Source organism: Podarcis erhardii (assembly GCF_964252035.2).
Source record: "Podarcis erhardii genome assembly, chromosome: 6".
Lineage (NCBI taxonomy): Eukaryota > Metazoa > Chordata > Lepidosauria > Squamata > Lacertidae > Podarcis > Podarcis erhardii.
Window position 1 is genome coordinate 13,966,877 of NC_138510.1, and position 24,977 is coordinate 13,991,853.

General features: G+C 41.7%; 1 protein-coding gene across 6 annotated transcripts in view; it reads right to left on the reverse strand.

Moving 5' to 3' along the window:
* GNAS (GNAS complex locus) overlaps positions 1–24,977 on the reverse strand; it is a 165,495-nt gene that overhangs the window by 32,562 nt on the left and 107,956 nt on the right. For all 6 annotated transcript variants that reach the window (XM_081867938.1, XM_081867939.1, XM_081867941.1 and 3 more), the window contains exon 5: positions 5,229–5,326. In XM_081867938.1, the coding sequence (XP_081724064.1) occupies positions 5,229–5,326 (98 nt within the window). The remainder of the gene's footprint in view (positions 1–5,228; positions 5,327–24,977) is intronic.

Here is a 24,977-nt window from a genome sequence, read left to right on the forward strand (position 1 = left end):
GAGTGGGCTGGGAGATCTACTGAAGGAAACGAATGGAGGCTGCCCGCGCTGTGGTTTAAAGGGCAAGTGGCCACGCCCCCCGGCTAACCCGATTGGTCAGCCGGGGGGCGTAACGCGACTGGGTGTCCTAATGACGTGGGTTGCATTCCTCCGCCTACTACCGGGTCACTGTGAGGTCCCGGAACTCCTCCCGCAATGCAGCCCCCCCCAAAAAGGAGAGCTGTCTTATTGCACAGGGAAGAAACTAGTTTTTGAATGTGTTAATTCAAACACATTTGAGAGACACAGGGACATGAACTAAATCAGCCATGGAACACCATCAGAATAAAACACTAGCTTTCAGTGATTAAGTGTTTTGTTGTGTTCTTGAGGTTTGAGAATGGGGATCCTTTGCCAGGTCTCACAGTCTCGAAAGGTCAGGATATGCACATTTCAGCATTACGCTTGGACACCACAGGACTCTGTTATTGAACTGTCATGTGTTTGGTCCTCTGCATACCCCTAAACCCAAGCCTGCACCACTACAATCACAAAAGTTTGATGCTACTCTAATGACACATTTTAATAAGTCTATTACATTAGGACATGTTGTCAGCAGAAGTAGGCATTCCCTTTATCTCCCCTCCTTTTATATGAGGCCTCAATCTCAGTTCCCTTTTATATGGATGGCTCCCCAGAGAATACAAAACCAGTTTTATGCCACTTTAGACCGGTTATGGATAATGTTACAACTTATATAAAGAAGTGCATTATTCCCATTTTGGGTAGTGCCAATAACATTAAAAGCTCCAAATGCGACTTCTAAAAAGAGTCTTCTTCTTTATGCTTCCCTAAAAGGATATTTAAAAGACAAGTAGTGCTGTGGCTTCCCGCCCTACTCCCAGAGCCCTCCTAGACAGCTGTGCCGATGAATCTCCCTCCCCAGTCAAGATCACACATCTTCTAAAAGCCAAAGTGAAAGTAACCAGTTTGGTAAGCCAGTTAAGGGGAAGGAAAATCACCCATTTCCCCCTCCCTCCAAGCTGCACACTTCTGCATGAGTTAGCAGGAAACACAGGAAAGCTGAATGCAAGCCGTCAGCTCAGCTTCCAAAAATGAACAAGGGTTATTCTGCACAGTAGCAGATTTAAAAGTGTACATTATGGCAAAGTGAGGGCTTTAATTAAAATTAGACTGAGACTGTAAGTCTTGGAATTCTACCTCTGCTTGAAAAAAAGGGATTTCAAAAAGTCAAAGGTTAAAAAAAAGTTATTTTCGCCTCTCTTTGTGTGTGCATTGCTGAGAGAAGAGTGCCAGCAAATTGCCATGCGGAATACCTCCTAAAGTGTTAAACATGTTTAGGACAATGCAGTCACGTGACTAAGGTATGGTCAAAGTTATGGTTCTTGGCTACATGTGAAATCAGGTACCCGTTCCCAATACTCTAGCTCACTACAATAGGTTATGGAGGAGTTACAACTCTTCACACTTACATACAGTGAGAGGTGCGGGAAAGAGAAGTCATAATGGATATTCAGATACTTATGTCAGAAAGAACACATTTTTTCAACTATTTAGACTCAATGATTTATTGACTAATCAAATTGTTCTTCTTTTCACTTACATAGACTTTGAGTGTGCTCATTAGCCAGCTTCTTAGATATAACACTTTGTTATTTTATCTCCGTGTAAAATGCTATCAAAATCATCTGAGGACATGATTATTACTGACTTTGCTGTGGGATCAATGCAGTGACTTACTCAGGAATTCAAGCAAAGCACTTTGGAATAATCACACCTACAACCCTGTGCTATGTGAGTGATGGCCAAAGAAGAAAAAGAACAGGCATGTGTATTCCAACATACTTTGCTAGAATTTATGATTGAAGCATTACATTGATCTCACGACATCAACACTATAACTACAGATTTGGTTGTAAGTTAAACATGCAAAGGACTTCAAGTTCTCCTGTGGAACTCGGGTCTATTATTTTAGAATCCGAACACACAATTATCATCTGGCCACATTCCCAAGATAATCTAGGTGCATGCTACCAGGCACATCGAAAGATGAGGTGGAAGTGAATCCCAACTCCCCATCTTATTTATGCAGAGGCTCAAGGTCTAATGCACTTTTTAAAGTCTCTGAAAGAACAAGGGTTATGACAGGTCATGGTGGGTCAGGGACTAGGTCTGTCATCTTGGCAGGCCAAAGGAGTGCAAATGAGAGCAACAAAAACTCCACTGCCAAGAGCAGGGAATGCAAAGATCAGGTTATCCCTGTACAGCAACAGCTGCTTGGTATTCATTCATCAGTGTATGCAGGAGCTCTACTTTTATAATGGATTGGCTTGGAAAGGCAACCTACCGTTACTTCTCGACACCTCTGTCTGCTCCTGAATAAACCCCATCTTCTGCCAGGATGGGAAGAACAAGAGGATCTAATTGACCTCCTCAAACATGCAGCATGTCAGCCATATTTGTGACCTAGGTCCCTAAGAAGCTGCTTGAGTCAGACTATTTGGCAATGTAGCCCAACATTATCAAATGACTGGTAGAGACGCTCCAGAGTCTTTTGAAAAAACAAAACACCTGAAGATGGCAGGTGGCGCTCACAACACACAAGAACCATCACCTGAACAAACTCTCTAGCTTGTAGCCATGCCCCTGCAAGCATATAGACACAAGCACACTTTCCAGTGCAGCAAGATCTGGAATACCCAAGACCAGAGGATGAACCTCAAAACAAAAGCTCAGAGTCAAGCAGCAGTAACTGCACTCTTTTCTGCCAAGTAGCATTCCATATTATTTCCCAGTGCCACAATTTGCAACAGTACAGTGGTACCTCTGGTTATGAACACTTCTGGTTACGAACTCTGCTAACCCGGAGGTAGCTGCTCCTGGTTGCAAACTTTGCCCCAGGGTATGAACGTAAATCGTGCGCCAGAGGCTTGCGCGCAGCAGGAGGCCCCATTAGTGAAAGCACACCTCAGGATAAGAATGGTTTCAGCTTAAGAACGGACCTCCGGAACGAATTAAGTTCATAACCAGAGGTACCACTGTAGAGTGAAACTCTGATTTTTTTTATGCACTGCTAACCATTTTTTTCTCTACCATTGTGACAACAAAATACTTTAAAAAACGGCAGTGGCTCACAAACACTGGCCTTTAGCAGCAGCCATCAACCCCTCCTGCTGCTTGGGCCCTATGAAACATGCAGAAGCCTTGTGAGAAAAGTGAAGTCCTCTCTCACTTTGTGCTGGAGTATAGAGTTAAGAAACAGCACATATATTTTCCACTGCTTGGAAGGACTTCTGCCATTTCTAGCATTCTCAAAACCCTGGAGCAAATAAGAGCTCTGGGAAAGGGATCTGTGTATCAAAGGATGTCCTGCAGGAATACAGATCTGTAATAGAAAACTACCAAAGTAGTGTATGTGGAACATGGGAAACAGTCTAATACCAGGTCAAGCTACTTATTTATCTAACCCAATGCTCTCCTCGCAGGCTGGTGATGGCTCTCAAGCAGAGGCCTTTCATATCACCCACTCTCACATCTTTTTATTTGGAAGGACTGAACTAGAGACCTTCTGCATGCAAGCAAGGGTTCTATCACTGAACTACGGTCTCTCCCAGCCTAGTGTAGCCAAATATACAATACTTTGCAAGTTAAAACTAACCCTTTTCAATTAGACTGAAATGAAATGAAATTACACTGGATTTAGATTACATTTCTTACCACTTTTTTTTTTAAGACTCTGGGCAACTTACAAATAAAATAAAAATGTATAATGCATTTAAAACACAGATATGCCAAATTACAGCAACCCATACAAATGCTAAGAACACCACCAAGGCAATTATAAATTAACTAATACCTATGAAATAAAACCAACCAACCAACCAAACCAATCAAAATGCCAATAACCATCTAGTGCCATTGGATTCTAAGAACTGTGCGAAGAAGAAAACTCGTGCATGAGGACTTTCCAGTTCCCTTCCTTACACAATCCTTCACATGACCCGAAAAACTACTCCAGAGAGTCCAAAAAGCATCCTTGACAGCACAGCATGGGGCACAGGGGTCTGCCAAAGGAGTGGGAACCTGTTCTGCTTGCACAAAGTGCCTCTGCCCAATTTTGAGCTACCTTCCAGATTTTTCAGGGGAGTTGCACAGAAGAGGGAGGAGGGGTCAAGGAAACACCTTTTCTGCAAGCTTCCTTAGGCTTCTGGTTCTCATGATGCCAGCAGAGTAACTAAAATACTGAAGTAACTAAGTAACTAAATACTGAAACTGTACAGGACAATGGTGAGCAGAAAGTATAGCTCCATGTAACATGAAAATAAAAAACATTTTTGCCCTAGCAGGGAAATTTTTTATATAAACTTTGAATGGAAGGCATGTTCTACTTTAAACATTTTCAATTCAGCAAGTAGTCCTATTCTGATCCACAACCAACTCACAAGAAGATCACCCTTAGTCCCATGCCTCTTGTTTCCAAGAAAAATAAAAGAAAAAGGTAAAAAAGGAAATAAAAAACCTTCCTGCAAAGACTACAAGTTCCTTTAGAAACTAGTTTCTGCACCACTTTCTTGTACTTGGTACTGTGGGCAAATATTATCCAATATTGAAGGAGCTCCATGCCAGCAAACCTCTGAATGGCCTAAGAAGTATCTCAAAAAAATATTTTGCAGCAGCTGGCCGATAACGTAAAATGAACACTTTTTAAACTTCTTCAGGCTAAGACAAAATAAATCCATTTGCAAATTCAGCTTTTCCACATGCAATATTGCTGGTGTTCTCTCCAAGGACACACTACACACCAGTATCCAAATAAGTAAACAGAATGTTACAGGACAGAAGGGGAAAGAAGGCTATTTATCAAGCCCACTATGTGACATTTGCCTGAAGTTTACTGTTCCTGGCAACCCTGAGATCACCGAATAAAATAATTTTCTTAACAGTTAATTGTTTTAGATGTTTTTACCTGTCTTAGAATTTTTTTTAAAAATAGTAATAATAATGTGGATGTGTTTGCTCCTTGAGCTGCTTTATTCTTCATCATCATCACAATCACCATCATCATCACCACAGAGGTCCCAGCTCAGATTTTGATATTTTTTCCAAATCATCTCCATCAATTCACAATGAAGTTATGCTTATACTTTAAACGGATGATTAAAAACAAGAAACGTTTCCTTTTCTTCTACAAGAGATTGCAATAAAATTGTAAGAGAAGTTGTACTTACTACTGTGCACAATCGATCAACTGATATTCATTAGATCTCTCGTAGCAGGCTTTCACACCTTCATCTTGCCAAAGTGTTTTTGTATGTTCATAGAACTCCTGGAAGCAAACATAAAGGGAGCAGCAAGTCAGCAGGGACAAGGCCCCCCGGAGGCAAACAAAAAAGGCAACACACTTTTACTTATTGAACAAACAACCAAATAAAACAGCAGAAGTCCTAAGAAGCTTTCTGACTACAAACATGCTGCTGCATTAACGGATATCCTCAATCTTCACTTAATTAGGTTCAGCACACAGAGCCTGCTACACATTACAAAAAGGATTAAAATACATTCAAATGTCTCAGAAAGCAAAGAATGAACATTCATATTTCCGCCAATGTAGAAGTGTGCTTCACCCAGTACGCTGAATGCTTATGTAAAGTATAGACTACTTTGCGTAGTTGCTAACATTTTTATAAAGGACGCAGAAATAATTTTTCTCTAAGAATGGGTATAATTTGCTTTAAGGAAAGCCTTTCTGTCCTTATTCAAATAATTTGCTGTATTGAAACCCAATAGAAGAATTTCATTTTAAAAAATAATACAGAAGAATGGTGCACTTGACTTGTGTATAAACTGATATATATAGTCATGCCTTGGTTTTCGAACAGCTTAGTTCATGAACAACTCAGAACAAAATGTTGCAAATCTGGAAGTAGGTGTTCCGGTTTGCAAACGTTGCCTCGGAAGCCGAACGTCCGGCGCAGCTTCCAATTGGCTGCAGGACGCTCCTGCAGCCAATTGGAAGCTGTGCCTTGGTTTCTGAAAATTTCGGAAGTTGAACGGACTTCCAGAACGCATTCTGTTTGAAAACCAAGGTACGACTGTAGTTGGGATAGTGCAATGTTGCTGGAGGTCACAGGAATGAAGATGTCACAGAAGTGCCACTCATTCAGAGTGGCGGACAGAGCTCAGCCCCAAATGATCACAGTATGCCTCATTCTCTTCAGTGTCACAGAATATTGTAAGAACCTAGAACTGTTCATTAATGGCCTTTCAACATTCTCCATCCTATTTGGGGGCAGGGAAATTGGGCAGATCATTCCACCAAATTTCTCCAAGGAGAGAGAAATTTTCCAACTGTCTCTTGGGAGTGTGCTCATCATTAGCATTAACAGTGCTTCTTTCTCCCCCTTCCTCCCCGCAAGGATTTGTAGTTTTTTGCTGTTGCTGCAAGTGGCAACAGGAGCCTGGTCACCATTTTGCACCCTACCCTGCCCCCCAAAGGAAAATTTCTCTCTCCCTGGAGAAATTTGGTGGAATGATCTGCCCAATTTCCCTGCCCCCAAACCATTTGTTAAAAATCTTGCAAAGTGGCCGTGCGTGTGTAGGGGAGAAAGAGAGAAGTGAGAGAAATTTTAATCAGAAAAATGTCTTCTGAGCATTTTCAGTTATCTTCAGAATGTACAGAACATTCTCTGACGCTGAGATTTGGGTAGCTACTTCAGACTCATGTAAAAGGCTGATGCAACAAGTCCAATTTCTTAGAATGCATCGAATATACCTTTTCAATCTTTTAAAATGTCAATGTTAACATTCTAAAGAATTTTCATTCAGGTTCAGGTTTTGAATTATGCTGTAACTCTGCACGATTGCGCGAGCTAAGCCTGACTAGCTCTTTCTTCTCCTTATTCAGATAAACTTTTGTTATGTGTTCAAATGAAGTAAAGAACCAACTTTTGTCTCAGGACCAAATATAATTTTGAGCTCACCAAAAGTTAATGAGTAGCTAATCTTTTCAGTATTTATGGGTTATACATTGTCCAAATATAGAACAGAACATTAAATAACTGGGCTTGACCAATCACTTGGGAGAATTACACAAAGGAGAGACCTTGGGAGATCTTACAGAAAAAGTATTTTGGAAACTGTCAAACTACTTAAGAGATTTCTAAAGAGCTTAGTACGAATCACTTGTGTTGACTTGTTTTGGAATCCATCTGAGTTGGTGAATACGGATGTACTGGATTTTCAGGTTCCAAATACAAGAGAGATCTCTGGAAATGAACTGAAGAAAAACGCAGAACAGTTGCATGATGTTTCGAACATCTCACTGTCCATAACCAACTTAGCAAAGGATTTGAGGAACTGAATTTTTTATCTCTGCAACAACAGCAGTCCTCTATTTAGAATTTGTTACATTCTCCGGATGGCCCAGGGAAAACATACTTTTGCTGATCTTTAACCTCCCTTTAGTGTTGTATCTGTTTTAACACTACCAAGTGCCTACTTGAACATGCAGTTGAACTTTCAAAAAGCTTTAGTCGTATCTCATGAAAAGCTCCTAAGTAAGCTTAGAGGGGAGGTCTTGTGGATCACAAATTGTTTAAGTTGCAGAAACAAAGAGTGGGAATAAATGGACATTTCCCCAAATGGTGGAGTCTTCCGAGGATTGGTATTGGGACCTATGCTTTTTAACTTGATATCTGAAGGCAGCCCTGTGTAGGGAAGTTTTTAATGTTTAATGTTGTTGTGTTTTTAATATTCAGTTGGCAGCCACCCAGAGTGGCTGGAGAAATCCAGTCAGATGGGTGGGGTATGTATGTATGTATGTATGTATGTATGTATGTATAAATAAATATTTTATTATTATTATTATTATTACTACAAGTGAGCAGTGAGGTGACATATTTGCTGATGATACTAAATAGTTCAGGGTTATTAAAACCAAAGGACTGCGAAGAGCTCCAAGAGGACTTCTCCAAACTGAGTGAATGGGCAATAAAATGAAAAATGCAATTCAATGTAAGAAAGCGATGCACATTGGGGCAAAAATTCTTCATTTTACATATATACACTTATGGGGCCTAGATTTATGGTGATGGACCAAGAATGAGACCTGGGGGTTAAAGAAGATAGTTTGATGAAGCTGTTGACCCAGCTGTGAAAAAAACAAATTCCATAATAGGGATCATTAGGAAAGGAACTGAAAATTATACTGCAGGTATCATAGTGCCATTTTATAAATCTACACGGCAATCACATTTGGAATACTGTGCACAGTTCTGGTTGACTCATTAGAAATGGAAAAGGCTCAGAAAAGGGCAACCGAAATGACTGACTAGATGACACAAGACCCCTATGGAGAAAGTTTGCCGTCTTTGGGACTTTCTACTTTAGAGAAAAGGCGAGTAAGAGGTGACATGGTAGAAGTTCATAAAATTATGCATGGCATGGGAAAAGTGCTGCAATGTTCTACCTTGAGCCTTTTCTACCCACAAGTGGCAAAGAAAAGAAAGGGAAGGAATAAGGAGGAAGCCTAGGAAATCCCATGCACTGTAGCAACAGTTTTACTTTGACCAGTACACTCTACTGGGGAATGATTCATTTAATTGACTGAGAATGAGAGCTGCAAGTTTGAGGTTCACAGCAAAATGTTTGATCCATGAGAACTTGACTTTGCTTGATGTTACCTTATAACTAACCTGAACTACACCCTACTTACACTATCTTTTTAATAGGGTTATTAACTTTCCACGTGGGATGGAAAAAGAATCCAAGTCCACACTGCTTGAACTTCTTAACTGAGAAAGCAAAACCAGGACCCACAATCAATACTAACTTTTAGATTAGTGGGCTATCAGCAAATAACTGAGAAATGAGCAACGTTAATTGTAGTTTGAGCAGGGAATGTTTCACCGAGATCACACTCCACTTCCACACTAATTTAAACACACAGTTTGGATTGGCCCCTGCCCTCTATAAAGTTGTGGCTTTACATTATTATCATCCGTTTATTAATTGCCTTCTACATACCGTATTTTTCGCCCTATAGGATGCACTTTTTTCCCCTCCAAAAATGAAGGGGAAATGTGTGTGCATCCTATGGGGCAAATGCAGGCTTCAGGAGAGCCCCACCGCCAGCCCCACAAGCTCGGGGGACAGCGGGGAGGCACAGCACGCCATCCTGCTGTCTCCCGACGTGGTTTGGAGGCTGGCGGAGGGCTTCCCCCTCCCCCAGCCGCAAGCCCCCAGAGCGATGCTGAAGTTGCCCGCAGCTTCGTTATCGCTCTGGCTCCCGTTCTGGGGCCGGGGGAAGCTCAGGCTTCCCCCGCCCCAGCCCCGCGCCTGGGGGGGAAAAAATAATTCCCCCCTTTATTCCCCCCCCCCAAATCTAGGTGCGTCCTAGGGGCCGGTGCGTCCTATAGGGTGAAAAATACGGTAACCGTCTTAAAAGTGATGTGTGATAAAAACAATTAAAGACACAAAACCGTCCACAAAACCTTTTAAAATAAAACTGAAACGGTACAAAATGATGCTTTAGCTGATATTTCTGCATTGTGGGGGGTTGGACTAGATGACCCTTGGATCCCTTCTAACCCTATGATTGTATGATTCTGTGAAAATCATGGCAAAGAGTGGGAAAGGCTGTTGCAATAAAAACGCCTTCAATTGTTTCTGGAAAGTAAAAATAGTGGGTGCCTGCTATATCTCGATAGGAATGCTATTCTACAGAACATGGGCAGCTACACTAAAAGCACTGCTCTGAGTTACTGCAGAGTGAGCTTCTAACATCTCTGGAACTTGCAGGAGAAGGTCCTCAGCTGTCTAGAGCATTATACGTTATTACTAACACCTTGAACTTGACTTGCAGCACCTCTACTCTTCCTGCAGCCACAACACATACCAGCTGAAGAGAGGATTAAGCAGGAGCATGGCACTAACTGATCAATGTCAGCTTTTGCACTTTTTACATTTGCTTTATTGCTAAAAAGAACCAGTGCAAAGTTGCAAAGGAAAAGAAAATGCAGCGTTTCAGATTTCCGACAGTTACTACTGGTAACAATAAAGGCTTCAAAAGGAAATTGGAGGAAAAGACTTGCATTTGAGACACTGACAATACTTCTCAAGTGAACTGCCAAGAAAAATGAAATAACTTCGACTAACACAAAATAGGGATTTTACAAAGCTAAGCAGCTAGCTCACTACCCAAAGTCAGCAATTTCTGGATTTTAGTTTGACCAAGGTTTAGTTAACACAGGGAGCTTATGAACAAGCCCCTGCATATACAAAGGCCTTTGAGAGGCTGCAGAAGCAGCAATTGATATAACTAGCTCCAGAATCCGTTCCAGCCTTCTCAACTGTTCACTGTCCTCATCAGTGCCTGGGTTCTTCAGCAGATAAGAGAGGAGGAGTACGTCACAGAAACTTCCATGTTTGCCCAGTCTGCTGAAGTCAAGCAGGCCTGGGAGAGTGAGGTTCCAGCAATATTGGAGGTGGTGTTCAAGAGGGCTGTAATGGGGCTCTCCAGCTGGCGGTAGAAAATGGTGAAGAGTCAGTAGCTGCTACTGCTACCCAGAAGCATATTCCTGCTCAGAGATCTCTGTGTAAGCTGGCTGGCCCCAAGTATTTCATTTATCTTTGTGGAGGTTTACTACAGTTGGTATGGAAACACCAAGCACATTATTTCTATATACTGCACACTGCCTCATACTCTGCTGGTGTTCAATAAGCACTGTGATGTAGGAGGAGAGCATGCTTCTTAAAACCCAGCTTCTGTAAGAGCTTCCCCAAGCTCAAGAAATGGCTCTGCTAGCAATACTGGCTGCTGTTCCATTCTACAAGCTTTGCAGATCAAAGAGAAAAAAACACACAAATAAATATGACCAGCAGAGGGTGCAAAGAAAGCAAAGAAGCCCACATGAAGAGGCAGGCATATTGGCCCTAGCACAGTAAGTCAACATACTGTGGGACAGCGATATCAAGCCCAAAGCCACTTCAAACGGGACAACTTTGTCCCCCCACTCCCACTTCCTGCAAACCTTTACTGGCATGGGTGCCCTTACAATCTCCTCCATTTCAATGTTCCTCCCTTCTTGCTGTACTCAAACTTCTCCCTCTTCCACTTCTCAGCTGCATAACACGAGGGAGATAAAGGATGTAGAACCCTCAATAATCCATAGTACTTTTATCATACAACAACTTTACTCAGACCTCTGACTTCACTTTTGCTCCCCTACCCTGATTTCATGCAGACCCAGGATTGTGTTGTAGCACTACAAATTCTCCGCGTAAAGGGTAAAGGGGGTCATAAAGGAACACACACACACACACACACACACACACACACACACACGTATTTGATATTCCTGGACTAAATCACTACATGCAACAGATGGGCAATGAAAAAATAAACAAGGCTCTGATCAACTTCAAGCAATTCTACATGGCTCTGATCCTGTCCCATTTCATTAATTTTGCTCTATAAGTGGATGGGTTAAAAAGCCATCCATGCCATTCCTTGTACTAGGCTTGTTACCTAGAAAGAAGCCAGACTAGCTCTTGTATGTTGGTTTCTTGTTGTCATAACATCACTTCATCCACTGGCACATTCTAATAGAGCACATGATGTAACAGCAGCAATGCAGGTTATTCCTGCAACTATATATTAGAACCTTTTAATAGAAGGACTCTCAAAATATCCTTCTGCTACCCATGAAAAACTGTGCAGCTCTGTCTACAATGCAAGAGCAGGATCTTATCAATGTGAAAAAATACTGATCCAAAAGGTCGCCAGGTCAGAGCACTGTATTTACTACCACTTTTAAACGGAGGTACAAAAATTTCTCTCCGTTATGCACTGTTCTCCACCAAAAACCAACCTTAATGTCCTTTTAGTGAACAGATCGTCGCATGAGTTGAAAGGGACCTTGTAAGGCAACTAGTCTAGCTATGAACTAACTATGAACGTGATATATTGCATTTAATCGAGTCTAATGCGCCATCGAATCTAATGCGCACCCTAATTTTTGCAAAGTAATTTTACAAAAAAAGGTGCACATAACATTCAAATAAGTAGAGTACACTGAAAAGTAATGCACGCTTCAGCTTTCACCACTCCCACCAGAGAACCTCCCCTGGCACTGACCCTGCAGCCACTTTCATTCCACGCCTGTCAACCGCTCCAGCCTCCCTTCACAGCTCATGGTCTGAGGTGGATGCCGCCGCCACGACAGCAGGGCCCAGTTGCTGCTGGAAAGAGCGGAGGGACTCAAAAGGCCTTCACCAGTTTCTCCATGGTGGCCACGCCCCCCCGACACGCAGGTGGGGAGGGCAACTCCGCCTGTGGCTGCTTGCCAGCCAGTCTCCCTCGCCCGCTCTCGGGGGACTCAAGTCACACAACAGCTGCCCAAGCTGTCGCGGCCAGCTGCTCATAGCAAAGGAGAGCTCAAGGGGGCTAGGGGAGGACGGTGTGCTCAGTCTTGCCACTGACGCCATCTTGAGAGCCATTTTAACTCGCTGGATGGCGGACTATACTCTCATTGACACAGTAAATTCAAGTATTTACTCGAATGTAATGCACCTTCGAATGTTAATGTACACCCTAATTTGTGTGAGGTAATTTGGCAAAAAGAAAAAGAAAAAAGAAGAAAAAGAAGAAAAAGAAAAAAGTGTGCATTACATCTGAGTAAATATGGCAGGACCTTACAGGAATCTCTTCCTCACTGCTCATTATGCTGTAACAATACAATACCCCGAGCCACTTAGACAACAATATTTATGCTTCCAACTTCCATCCTACCTCTGCACCTGAAAAGCCACACCCCAGAGACAGGAGATGAAGCAAAATTTGGGCGAAAGGTAGATTTTCAGCTGGTGGTAAAAGGCAATAAAAAAGCTAGATGGATTTTCCCGGGTCAGGAAGTTCCACTTCATGAGTGCCACAACATAGAAGACACTTCCCATGCCCCCACCATCTGGCACAATGGGCTAAAGGTCAGTTCTATTGACCACAGTGGGTGGGGGCCTTGAAACATGAGTCACGAAACTTTCTTTTACAGAGGAAGATCATGCATAACGACTCCAAACATACAGCCTATTGGGTTCTGTCTGGATAGATAGCTGGAGATGCGCTTTGATACGATAGCTGGAGGGCACACCAAAAGTTAGAAATGAACATGTGCTATGCTCTTCTTCCCTTTTCATGAGCTTGGGATTTTTTGAGGGGATGGGGAGATGAAATCACAAACTCCCGAGACTTAAATTAAGCCACTTTAGGATTAGACAACACTAAAACCCTCCTAGTCAAATAAATAAGGATGAGAAAGATACTTGCAAATTTCCCTACAAATGCATCCACTGCCATTGCCTGAAATATGGCTGCACATGTGTCACCGGCACACACTAGCCCAGTTGCCCCCACATACCACTGTTGTCCATTGCACACTTCCTCCACTTTACAAACCCTTATCCATCTGGCCACCTGGGTGCTATTTTTTTTTTATTTTTTTTTTACCACAAGCAGCCAAGTGAGCAGCTATTTACAAGCTTGACCTTACTGAATAATGGCTATAACAGTACTAATGACAGATTGTAAACCCCCCCATCACTCTGCTTTGTGTGTTTCAAAGAAACCTCTTTGTGCCCCTCTGTGTGTGACTGCATTTTCGATGTAAGGTCCTGCATTATTTAAGGCATGAACCACCTCCAATGGCGGCACCACAAACAAGGCCTCCCCAGCTGATCTCAGTGGGAGAAGATCTGTCAAGTACGCAGGCCCCATGCTGTTTTTAGCTTTGTATGTTAGTACTACTGAAATCTTGAATTGGGTCCAGTGGCTTAGACACAACCAGTTCAGTTCTTTAAGGACTTTCCCTCTTTCTTTTTCTAGATAGGAGGGAACATTCATTTAACCATACCTTGTACTTCACCTGCAAAGTGTGGCAAATATACCTGCTTTCACCAGAACTACACAAATCAATAACTATCTTCCTGTATAGAACACCGTGCCATCTTTGTATATTGTGATTTGCAGGGGTGGACAGGTTTTCTAGGTGCCTGCCATTAGCATTCATAAGTAATCACAAATATTCCCCAATTCTTGCTTACTCATTGGCTTACTGGGAAATTCTCATAAGTACTAAGATAACAAATGCTTCCTAATAAATGAAACAAAGCTAGCCTGCTTTAGAATAGTTTTAAGAAATAATTGAGGGGGACCTGGATACCCATCTGTAGGGAAGCGGGGGGGGGGATCCTGTTGTCTAAAATACTGGGTTTTTTAAAATTACTTTTTATTGTTTTCAAAAACTGCAAACTTTAAAACAGGGGTTGCCAACCCAGTCAACCCTGAGTCACTAGCCTTCTTCGAAAGAAAGTTATGAAGCAATGTATCTGCATTTCCTAAGTACTAAAATTGCAATTTCAGGGCTGGAAAAATGCAGTGGTCTTACAACAGAAGCACTAGCTAGCTTCAGGGAAGGTATGCCTGCTGCAAATATGCCCATATTGTACCACCTAGAAAGTTCCTTATGAGTGGATGAACGGCACTCTAAAATAAAAGCACAAGTCAGAGTTGTCATTTGAGTTTGGTGTTTACCAATTACAGCTTAAGGAAGCCAAGTCTGCTTAAAACACACAGACACACAAACACTACTGAAAGGTGTGTGCATGAGTTACACAATACTGCAGTTAAAATGAGATTCAATTTCGTTAGGACAAAGTTCAGTGCCCCATGAAACTACATGTTTCATAACAGATGTTTTAAATAGGTCATTGCCTAGTAAACCTTATGATTAAAGGTCAAAGAAAGTCAGGCTCTTCACTGAAAAAAAAAGTAATACATATATATGGATATGTATTACTCTCTCCACCCCCCCGCTACTTTCTTGTTTAGTTTTTAGAAATAAAAATAACCCCTAAAACCTAGGCTGCGAAGTCCCTTACAACCATGCTTTATAAGCTGTGGCCTCGCCGTGTTTACTTTCCTGTAAGCTCAGCAGCACTATTGCATTCCACTTATAGCTGGGGAGAGCATACCTGCTGAGGCCACAGTGGCACCACAGCAAGATCTTAAGGAAGAAGATTTTGTTCATACCAAGGCAAACTGATGCTCCAAGATCATCTTGAAACAATGCTCTTGGCTCACCCTATTATTTTTCCTGCCAGCTCAATGATGCTTATGGTACTGTATTGCAACTCTTTAGAATGTCACTGTGGGAGCTATATTGGAACACTGCACACTTGCTAACAAGCTATGCTGAATATTACATACTCTCTGTCCCATTGCAGTGAAAAGGAGGAGGAAAGAGATTTTCTGCTATCGGAGGAGACCATGGTTTGAAAGGCTGCAGTTTTCCTGGGATGATTTCTCACAGGAACGAACTAGCTAAATGTGTCAACCCAGGAAGATAAACTGCTGTTGCCCAATAAATTAAAAGTATCCATTTACTAGAGTAAGCTTACTCAAGAACCAACACAACTGGAGAATTCATAGGAAGTAACAAGGCAGTGTCTAGTAGTCACACATTATCAGACACTCCATTGTCAAATACCTTTAAGCTTTCCGTTGTCCCAGAGGTTCATTAACACAGCAGAAATAACTTCCAAAGCTGCCTGGATGCAAAACAACCTCTCTCTGTTATTTCTTTTTGAAAAAGCCAAACAGATGCTAATAGTTATGTGCACATACTTGCGCTATAACAAGTTTTGGCCCCATTGCTCATTTGTATAAGGACAAAATCTGCAGTCCTCTGTGGTGTTGCATTTTAATTGAAGCTCACACTATACAAGCCTATCATAAAGGAAATGAACATACCTAGAAACAGATAATGCTATCTGTAGTAACTGGCACATAGCACTATACAAGGGGGATTCTGGGACAGGCCAAAGGGTTTCCCACCATTATAACATTATAAAATGTTTTTATAATAGTTCGCAGGCGGCAAAATTAAGAGTATCTTCAATAATGAAAGTATTTCACTTCCTGCAGCATTTGCCGACTCGTTTGTAGCACAGTTGGCTGCACAGCCTACTAGGAGGGGGAGTTTTCCAGATGTTCCTATGTGGTTTCAACTGGAATTATGTGATGCTGCTTCAGACAACATAAAGAACAAGTAGTCTTAAGGATGCAGGCAAGATGCTTTCATTCCTCACATGTTAACAAGGCAATCCATGTTTTCTAGCACTGTGTTCAATGAATTTCTGTCCCCTTCTTAAAATCTGCTATGTACTTTCAGAAGTCCTCGGGTTCCCAGGAAAGAAGGAATACATTTCAGCCTTACATCTGTGGTGCATCAGATAAGCAGAACCCATTCATTCAATTGTTGTAACTCTCAGTCTACAGGCTTAAGAAAAAAACATTCAAGCATCCATTTGATTCCACATAGCTGTCACCTCTATTAACACTTAGCAATACTGGCCTCATGAGCGATGGGAGTTATGAACAGGGCCTCCAGCCACTTCACAGGTCACAAACGTCCTCTTTTCGTAACTTGAAAGACATCACAAAAGGCACAGAAGGAATGAAATTCTCTTCATTTATTAGCTTATGAACGTGATAATAAAAAGTAAGATTTTAAGGCAGATCTGTAATGAGAGCCAGTATATCGTCTCCCCATCAGAAGGGATAACATTCAGAAATAAGGAGCACAAGTCTGCCAGTGAAAATGACAGCCATGTGTCAGGGATATGTGTGTCTAACTGAGTGTGCCAACAAAGGTCCGTATAGTTCAAGCTATGGTTTTCCCAGTAGTGATGTATGGAAGTGAGAGCTGGACCATAAAGAAGGCTGGTCGCCGAAGAATTGATGCTTTTGAATTATGGTGCTGGAGGAGACACTTGAGAGTCCCATGGACTGCAAGAAGATCAAACCGATCCATTCTGAAGGAAATCAGCCCTGAGTGCTCACTGGAAGGACAGATCCTGAAGCTGAGACTCCAACACTTTGGCCACCTCATGAGAAGAGAAGACTCCCTGGAAAAGACCGTGGTGTTGAAAAAGATGGAGGGCACAAGGAGAAGGGGATGACAGAGGACGAGATGGTTGGATAGTGTTCTCAAAGCTACCAGCATGAGTTTGACCAAACTGCGGGAGGCAGTGGAAGACAGGAGTGCCTGGCGTGCTCTGGTCCATGGGGTCACGAAGAGTCAGACACGACTAAACGACTAAACAACAACAACTGAGGGCTTATCCACAGTTACCTTTCCCCTTGTTCTTCCCAGGTGCTTTAAAGCTCCATGCCCAAGCATCCTTCCTTTTTTGCTCTGGAGAGTTCTCCACAAAAACCTATCCTGTAAGTCAAAACAAAACAAATTCCTTCCAGTAGCACCTTAAAGACCAACTAAGTCAGTTCTTGGTATGAGCTTTCGTGTGCATGCACACTTCTTCAGATACACAGACCAACACAGATATGGCAGACCAACACGGCTACCTATCTGTATCTATCCTGTAAGGTAATTCTGGTTTCCTGTTGTTTTGCCATTTGCTCCGATTCAGCTTTAAATAGGGGGGTTTGGTGGGGGGAACTCAACAACAAAAAGGGTGGGGGGTTGTGCCTGGTAAGTGCAGAGGAAAGGCAAGTGCAGCTAAGCTATGGCATCAATAGTATAGGTATTAAATGTCATTATAACTAACTATAAACTCACTCCCCCCCCCTCCCGGTAATGTGTAATACAACTTTAAACTTGTTCCCTAGATTCATGATGCCATGGGTAGGCAAACTAAGGCCCGGGGGCCGGATTTGGCCCAATCGCCTTCTAAATCTGGCCCACGGACGGTCTGAGAATCAGCGTGTTTTTACATTGGTTCTCCAGCAGATTGTGTTTCGGGCGTTTGAAAACCAAGGCACCGCTTCTGATTTGCTGCAGGAGCATGCTGCAGCCAATCAGAAGCCGTGCTGGATGTTCGCTTCCAAAAAAATCATTCAAAAATCGGAACACTCACTTCAGGGTTTTGATTATTCAGGAGCCAATTTGTTCGGGAGCCAAGGCATTTGAGATCCAAGGTATGACTGTACTCTCAATATTCTAATCAATTTTATATTAAAACTATTTTAATATGCATCAATATTAGGTATCTATTTTCAGATCTACCATATCCATTGCAGGGAGCATACAGGGAAAACAAATCAGTTTATGAAATGTACTGTGGATCAATTAATCAGATATAAATTCCATATATCACGTGAATCATTAATTTTGTATACAGTATATTAAAAGGGCTAAGTGTGCCAGAAATGTTCATTTCAGGAAAGCCTTTCTTTAAAATGTCCATACAAATTTCTGCAATGTTTGGATAAAAATCCTTAATATAGCTCAATATTTTTTCAAATGCTTTTTTAAAGGCATAACACTAAAGCATAATAAAACTTAACTTTCTCCTCAGAGGTCAAAAGGGATTGCATCTTAGGTGGCTACTAATGCTAACTGGCGTAAGTCTGGCTTGTTGCAGCAAGTGAAACAAGTAATCCAATATTCTACTGAGTAATGTGGTCATTCATATTATTACACACCCCGAACTACCAAATATATATTGAACATTATAATACTGAACACATACTCGTATGAGATCAGATCAAAGCCATTATGACTGAATTTACTTGCAAATAGGAAAAAGGTACATGGGAAATCTTGGATGGGGGGGAGCGGTGAAAAGGAGGAGTTCTGCAGGGAAACCAACCCACAGATAGAACATTGTACGCAAAAGTAATATTTAGCTGAAAAGTAGATGTAAAATACTATTAATAGGACAGCTGAAGCTGAGATGGATGAGAATCAAAGGGTTCAACTTGTGTTATTTTCATTTTTTAAAAAAATCCTCAAGATTTTATCCAAACTCGCCTACTCACATTTGTTTCTCGAGAGCTATTCTAAGCATGCATTGCTCAAAGAACGGTTTGTATAAAGAGGACAAAGTGCATGTGCAATTTGGAAGGTAGGAATCGAAGGGGGAGAGAGAAAACGATACACAGAAGCAAGGAGCTAGGAAAAGGCCTGCTCTCTTGTGCTTCCTGCAACTTCATGAATGTTTTACCCTTGCTGGTTCAACGAGCAAAGAGGAAACGAAGGAACAATTATAACCAGGACTTTCTATTTCCTAATGATAACGAAGACCCAAAGAGAATTAATATATTTCTTTCGAAGTTTACGGCAGTTGCTTAGCTCCCAATATATTGCTTCCCTGCCCTTGTTTACAGAGTTCAGTACTATTGCAGACTGGTCACAGCGCATGGGAAGTCTGCAAGCTGAGTTTTCTGAGGCATGAAACTACCCCAGGCTACATACATTGTATGTACCCACATCTATAGGTGGCTAGCATTAATTTCGCTGTCACATACATGTGGCAAGCTAATCCTTGTAATTTAACTGCACAACTCCAAATGTTTGCCTTCACGCAAGTGCTTTACTACCTTTCCCCCAAAGTATTTAAGCTACATCTAAGATGCTTTGTGTTCTCTATAGTCACATCCTAAGAAACTGGTTTCCCTGTGGTGGCGACTACAAAGGCTTCAGTTACTGCAGCTGAAATGGTGATGTTAAAAGTGTGGCAGCTGAGACAGACAGAGCCTTACAATTCTACCCTGCCTGCTAATGAAGTTACGTTATACAGTGGTGCCTCGCAAGACGAAAAGAATCCGTTCCGCGAGTCTCTTCGTCTAGCGTTTTTTCGTCTTGCGAAGCAAGCCCACTGACGGCTTAGCGGATTAGCGCTATTAGCGGCTTATCGGCTTAGTGGATAAGCAGATAAGCGGCTTAGAAAAAGGGGGGGGGGACGCAGGAACTCGCAAGACATTTTCGTCTTGCGAAGCAAGCCCATAGGAAATTCGTTTTGCGAAGCACCTCCAAAACGTAAAACTCTTTTGTCTAGTGAGTTTTCCGTCTTGCGAGGCATTCGTCTTGCGGGGCACCACTGTACTCTGGTCAGGGTGTTGTATCAGAAAAATGGAACAGCAACTTGGTAAGGGATGCTTCTACAATTTGATGCCCGCCCCCAGTAGTCTGACACATTCTCACATCTATTTCATCTGGCCCTTAAGAGCAAAGTGTAGCCGGCCAATAGCCAGCTCTGTTCCAACTCCCCTTGACTCCTTAGTGACAGTCAAGGAAGCACCTTGAACATGAGGAAATCTGAGTTTTTATGCTGCTAAGTCCTATCCTCCTTTTTGTCTGTAAGAAGTTTTGCCTTAAAAGTTCTCTGTACAACCCTGCTACCAGTCTGAAACAGCTCTGCAGCATACAGACCCAAAGGTGAGACCACCACAGAGGTTTGCTAGTCAAAATGGCAGATACTGTGTTCTAAAATGATTTACATACTATGCCATCCACACAGATGACTCACTAATTAACAACGCACATACTCAGTTGGCTAGAGAATGGTGCTGATAATGCCAAGGTTGCAGGTTCAATCCCTGTATGGGAAGCTGCATATTCCTGCATTGCAGGGGGTTGGAGTAGATGATCTTCAGGGTACTTTCCAACTCTAAAGTTCTATGTTTCTAAGACAGACTATGGGGGAGAAAAAGGGAGAGGCAAGGAATGAAAGGGGTGCAAGTGCAGTTATGTGAACTTAGGCTTTCTTCTAGCTGTGAATCAGCACTAAAGCAGTGTTAGAAATTAGCAGGGCGCCAGGTGCATTTTGCGCCTAAAGATTCTCCATTTGCGAGCACCTCCAATTGTCTGGGTGCCATTTTTTTGCGCCTGGCTGACACTCAAGGTGTACTGAAATGGATGTGCTTTCTAAGTATATGTTAAGAATAGACAATATGTTAAGGACTTTAACAATAAAGAGTAGTTTTGAAAACTGAAGTATGGTATCTATCTTTTTATTGTAAACATGTATTATCAATTTCTGCTAAAAATCTGATATTAAGAATGTGTTGCTTACATGAATTGTGTATTAATTCATGCTTATCAAAATAATAAATAAAAAGTGTTGCCGACCCCCCGCCCCAACCCATAAAGACTAGACATTCTGTTTCGGCGCCAACAACCCAGGTCCCAGAAGCCATTTGGCTCCCAGCTTTTCTATCCCGGTTTCTAACACTGCACTAAAAGGTCATAGAATCACAGAAGTGTAGAGTTGGAAGGGACCCCCGAGGCTGAGGATCACCTAGTTCGGTGGTGGCCAAACTTAGCCCTCCAGCTGTTTTTGGACTACAACTCCCATCATCCCTAGCTAACAGGGATGATGGGAATTGTAGTGCCAAAATAGCTGGAGGGCCAGGTTTGACCACCACTGATCTAGTCCAACCCCCTGCAATACAGAAATCTTTTGTCCAACGTGGGACTCAAACCCACAACCCAGAGATTAAGAGTCTCATGCTGTACTGACTGAGCTATCACACCTAAACAAAGCAGAGAAAACCCAATGATGTGAAAATTCCCCTTTCCTCCTAATCATGGTAATTAAAAAATGGGCGTATATTTTACAAAACAGCTCAACGGTGTATTCTGATAATGAAGATCCTGCCACGCGCCTATTTCTTCTTCACTGCTTTTAAGGTTGTGAAGTAGATACTGGCCTGCCAACAGTCTGAAATTTTTATATGCTCATTGCCAACAGCTTTAAAGCCAGCAGCCTTAGTTATGTCCTGTACCAGCATGGCTACTTAGAGGAAGCAAATGAGGAACTGTGCTGTGCTGCTTGTGCCCCAGCCTTCATTTCAACTGGAAACTGCCATTACTAGCCAGACCGTTTGAATGATTCAACACAAAAGGTGAGGCTATACATCCAGTTCTGCAGGTGCTGTCATATTTATTTAGCAGCTAAATGAGAGGCTTTTTTTAGAAACAGGAAGTGTGTTCAGTGAGTGAGCCAGCCAACCAACCTAGCACTGCATAAAAAAGCAACACTGTTATGCAGACTTTCTAGATCTCTAACAGGCCCTTCCTTATTTCATCCCTGCGCACAAAAACAAGACAGCCTTCCCTGCTTTAAGTCTCTCAGCTGTGTATGTGTGTCTTATAAACAATGTAGGCTGAAGCAAATCTATTTTATAAAATGTGCGGGGCGCATATATCTATATCTCTATCTACACACACACACACACACACACACACACACACACACACAGTATATATCTTTATGTAACTAAGCCAATATGTTCTTTACTACCAGCTTCAGGTTATAAGTTAATTTAAAAGACTTTCAATCAAAGCAAGCCAATAGTTTGACAAAATATTATGAGAATGTAATCAGTCAAAGCTAAGCAGTTTTAAAGCCTACTTTTTTTTCCAGCAGGAGAATCAAATACCTCCTTAGTGCTCTCCCATTGAGTTCAGAGGGACGAAGTAAATTAGTTGAGACTTTGGAGCAGGCAGATCTAGGAGAGAATAATCCTCTCCCAGGCATAAAGTTGGTACACACTAGTTGAACCCTCTACATGAGCATTAAACAAAAAATAAAAATTGGAGCCTTATGAAATGGGCTCACCTCACAAAAATGATGAAATTGTTGGGTATAATGAAGTCTGACTTGGAACTTATTACAAGCAATGGCTCAAGTTCAGGATGTAACTAAAATTTCTGTCACCTTTCTGAAATACCATAAAATTATATTTTAAAAGGCTGATAAAACGTTAAGGAAGGTTGGTTAGAACTGAAACAGGGACTGGAGAATAGCAAAACCACAAAATTTGAATGTCTTATTATGAAGACTAGGTCGGAAGATTTAAATAAAAAGTGTGTAAGAGAAAAATCTAGCCAATGATGGACTACAACACTGGATAAAATAATAGTACCAATTAAAAACATAATTAATTTTAGGGAATTTATACCCGTCCTTCATCAAAAGGCAGCCCCCAAAGTGGATTACATACACATTTGAAGTAAAATATAAGCTTAAAGGCAAACAGAATACTTAAATACTTTAAGAATACTTAAAGGCAAACAGAACAGACAAATTTAAAAGGCCCCAAGGGAATAAAAGTTTTTCCAAACTTCAAAAGAACAACAGAACAGCAGTCAGACAGGTCTTCCTGGAGAAGGAGTTTCACAAGCAGGCCAACAAAGCCCCCAAAATCACTCTTTTTGGCCCTACCTCTGAAGGTGAAAGGACCGGGGGGGGGGGGGGATAATGAAGAAGTCAGGGGAAATCATTCCCTCAAACAGCAAAATGGGTAGCTATCTGCCAACCAGTAAGACAACATAAAGCGAACATTCTGTATACTTAGAGCAGTACTAGTTTGGTCTTCCCCTCAACCCACAAAGGAGGTACATCCCACACATATGTTAGAGATCGCATGTACTGCTATGAAGGTGCAAGTCTTCACTCTGCCTGGTGGCATCTCTCTGCCACCCTAATCGCTATAGAACACACATAATCATGGGATTTCTAGCCTTGAGAACTCCTTAATTTGAACACAGCCCTGAATAAAAAGCAGCAAAAACAAAAACACACAACATACACACATCCCTGAATTTTTTTCAGGCTACAATTCTCCTTCAAAATTAAAACTGCTAGAGACAAAGTTAATCAGACTAAAACCAAGAGTAAAACAAAGGATAGGAGGAGAGAAAGAAACAGAAACATGTTATTCATGCATTGCAGGGGGTTGGGCTAGATGACCCTCGGGTCCCTTCCAACTCCACCATTCTATGATTCTATTTTTTGAAGGAATGTGAAGCTTAGTTAGGCCTTGCCTACAGTATGCAGTCAAGCTGATGGGGCTGAACCACTTAGGACTGTAGGTAGGTAGATTACATTTCTACAAATGTTCCAAATTCTCCCAAGCAGCAAATAAGAACAGACTAGAAACTTCCTCCTTTATGTGCTTGTTTTCTACTTTTTTGGAGGGGGGGTATTATTGGGTTATTGATTTATTTTATATACTATACTGTGAGTTTTATGTGAACTGCCCAGAGACCTCTGGGTATAGAGCAGTATATAAATTCAATAAATAATAAAATAAAATAATAATAATTGAAAGCAGAAATTATTCACCAGATAAGCAAATCTTGTATTTCCCACAATGCTAGAACTATATACTAAACAAAAAATAAAGTACATCTCTCTGTGAAGAACTCTATGTGCAAGTCTTGAATGGACAACATTGCACTTACCACTTAGGTCCCCGAGTCCATTTCCTTGTTCTGGAAAAGACTCACCTCATCAGAGTCTGGTATGTCTAACGTTTACCTTGCACATACCAGGGGCTATCTGTGTGAATGCAAGGGGCTATCTGTGTGAGTGTGATTCAAAAGCTTCCACATGCTGGGCCTATGAAGAAACCCCTTAAGGCAAGCTCCCTCATATGTGGCCTCGTCCTTCCCATCACCTACTATTTGATATTTAATTCCGAGCCCCACTTTTGTGCCAGGGCCAGCTCTCTTCCTTTCGCCATCCTAACGTTTTGAGATGGAGTTTATGGTGTGTTTTTTAAAGGGGGTTCCTGTCTGATCTGGGATGCACACTTCCAGCTCAGCTGTGCAAATATCCAGTTGGGTTGGATGAGCCAAGGGGCTGTAAGAAGTGTGGCTCCCAACACACCATCCCTTGCAAAAGAGATTTACTCTTAAAACCCTGACCATAAGATCAAGACCAAAATCTAGCAGGTGTGCGCACACCCAAAATACAGAGCTCCTGTTTAGTTTTTGTTGTTTCTAAAAGTTCAGTCACAACAAAGCATTAAGAACATAGCTATACAGCTTAACTTAAATACTTTAGTGAAAGGATTAACATCCGTTTTGTTATCATGCTGGTTGTTTTTTTTTTAAAGAATATGTAGAATCCTTTTTTCAGCATTCTGATAATGATTTCTTCAGTTCCAATACCAAATAAACTATACAAGCAATGGAACTGCTTTTCTTTTTGCAAATTGTTCTGACAATTTCTGACAATTTGTTATTTTATACATTAGCACTCTGTACCAAATGCTTCTTTTCTCAGTCTTCTACCGATGAAGTTGTTATTTCTTCCAGTTTTTGAGCACAGGGGAGCACCTTCTAATCTTAGCAGCAGTAGGAATTCTGTGCATGCAATAGGATGGAACT